This window comes from Trichinella spiralis, assembly GCF_000181795.1.
Source record: "Trichinella spiralis strain ISS 195 chromosome Unknown Scfld6080, whole genome shotgun sequence".
NCBI classification, from domain to species: domain Eukaryota; kingdom Metazoa; phylum Nematoda; class Enoplea; order Trichinellida; family Trichinellidae; genus Trichinella; species Trichinella spiralis.
Window position 1 is genome coordinate 1 of NW_003533019.1, and position 796 is coordinate 796.

At 32.3% G+C, this 796-nt stretch overlaps 1 protein-coding gene across 1 annotated transcript; it reads left to right on the top strand.

Annotated features, from left to right (window-relative positions):
* On the top strand, positions 1-734 carry Tsp_15443 (conserved hypothetical protein; the record flags this gene model as incomplete). The annotated part of the gene is made up of 1 exon (XM_003366386.1): positions 1-734. A coding segment is annotated over one exon (734 nt), but the record flags the coding sequence as incomplete, so codon positions are not given.
* Between the last annotated feature and the right edge of the window lie 62 nt (positions 735-796).

The window sequence follows — 796 nt, forward strand, 5'->3', positions numbered from 1 at the left end:
GTTGACAAAGTGCTGAAGAAAGATGTGGATGAGTTGAACGAAAAGATCAAAATACAAGAGGAAAATAACGCTAAACTGCGCTTTGTTGTTCATATGTTCATGACAGCTGTTTTACAATTTGGATATGCATTGAAAAAATCGAACAACAATCAGAAAACCGAAGAAAAAACAACCAATGAGTGCACATTGGATGATGAAAAATTAATTGCGAAGCTGAGAAATTTGGAAAGCAATAATTCAAAATTGATAGAAAAGGTCAAATTAACAGAGAATGCAGTGAAAATGGCAATGATGTTTCACGGAAACAATGGAAATTTAATCTTCGACTATCAAACAGAAGAAGAGGAAGAAAACGTTGCGCTTGATCAAGCTATAAATAATTTATGCACTACAACATGTGAATTTCTTTCCTATGGTGCGAATCAAATCACACAGATGGCAAAAGTAAAACAACATGAAATGGAACAACTTGATTTGATTAAAGAAAAAATAAAGAAACACATGGTTAAAAGAGAAAAGGAAGCTGTGAAAAATTCAAATTTCATCGTCAACAAATATTATGCTAGAAAGCACGAATTGCAATTGCAAATTGACCAACTTCAAAATGAAAATAATCGACTCATAGCTTCGATTATTAAGAATCCTGAAGGTGTATTTAGCAACATTTATGGAAATAATTATAAATTGAAATACAATAATCAAGCCCACTCTTCGCTGATGGTTCTTTTGGAAACGTTAGTGAAAAATAGAAGCAACATGGCAGTCATTTTTGAGGAAGATTTTTACAAATGAACGC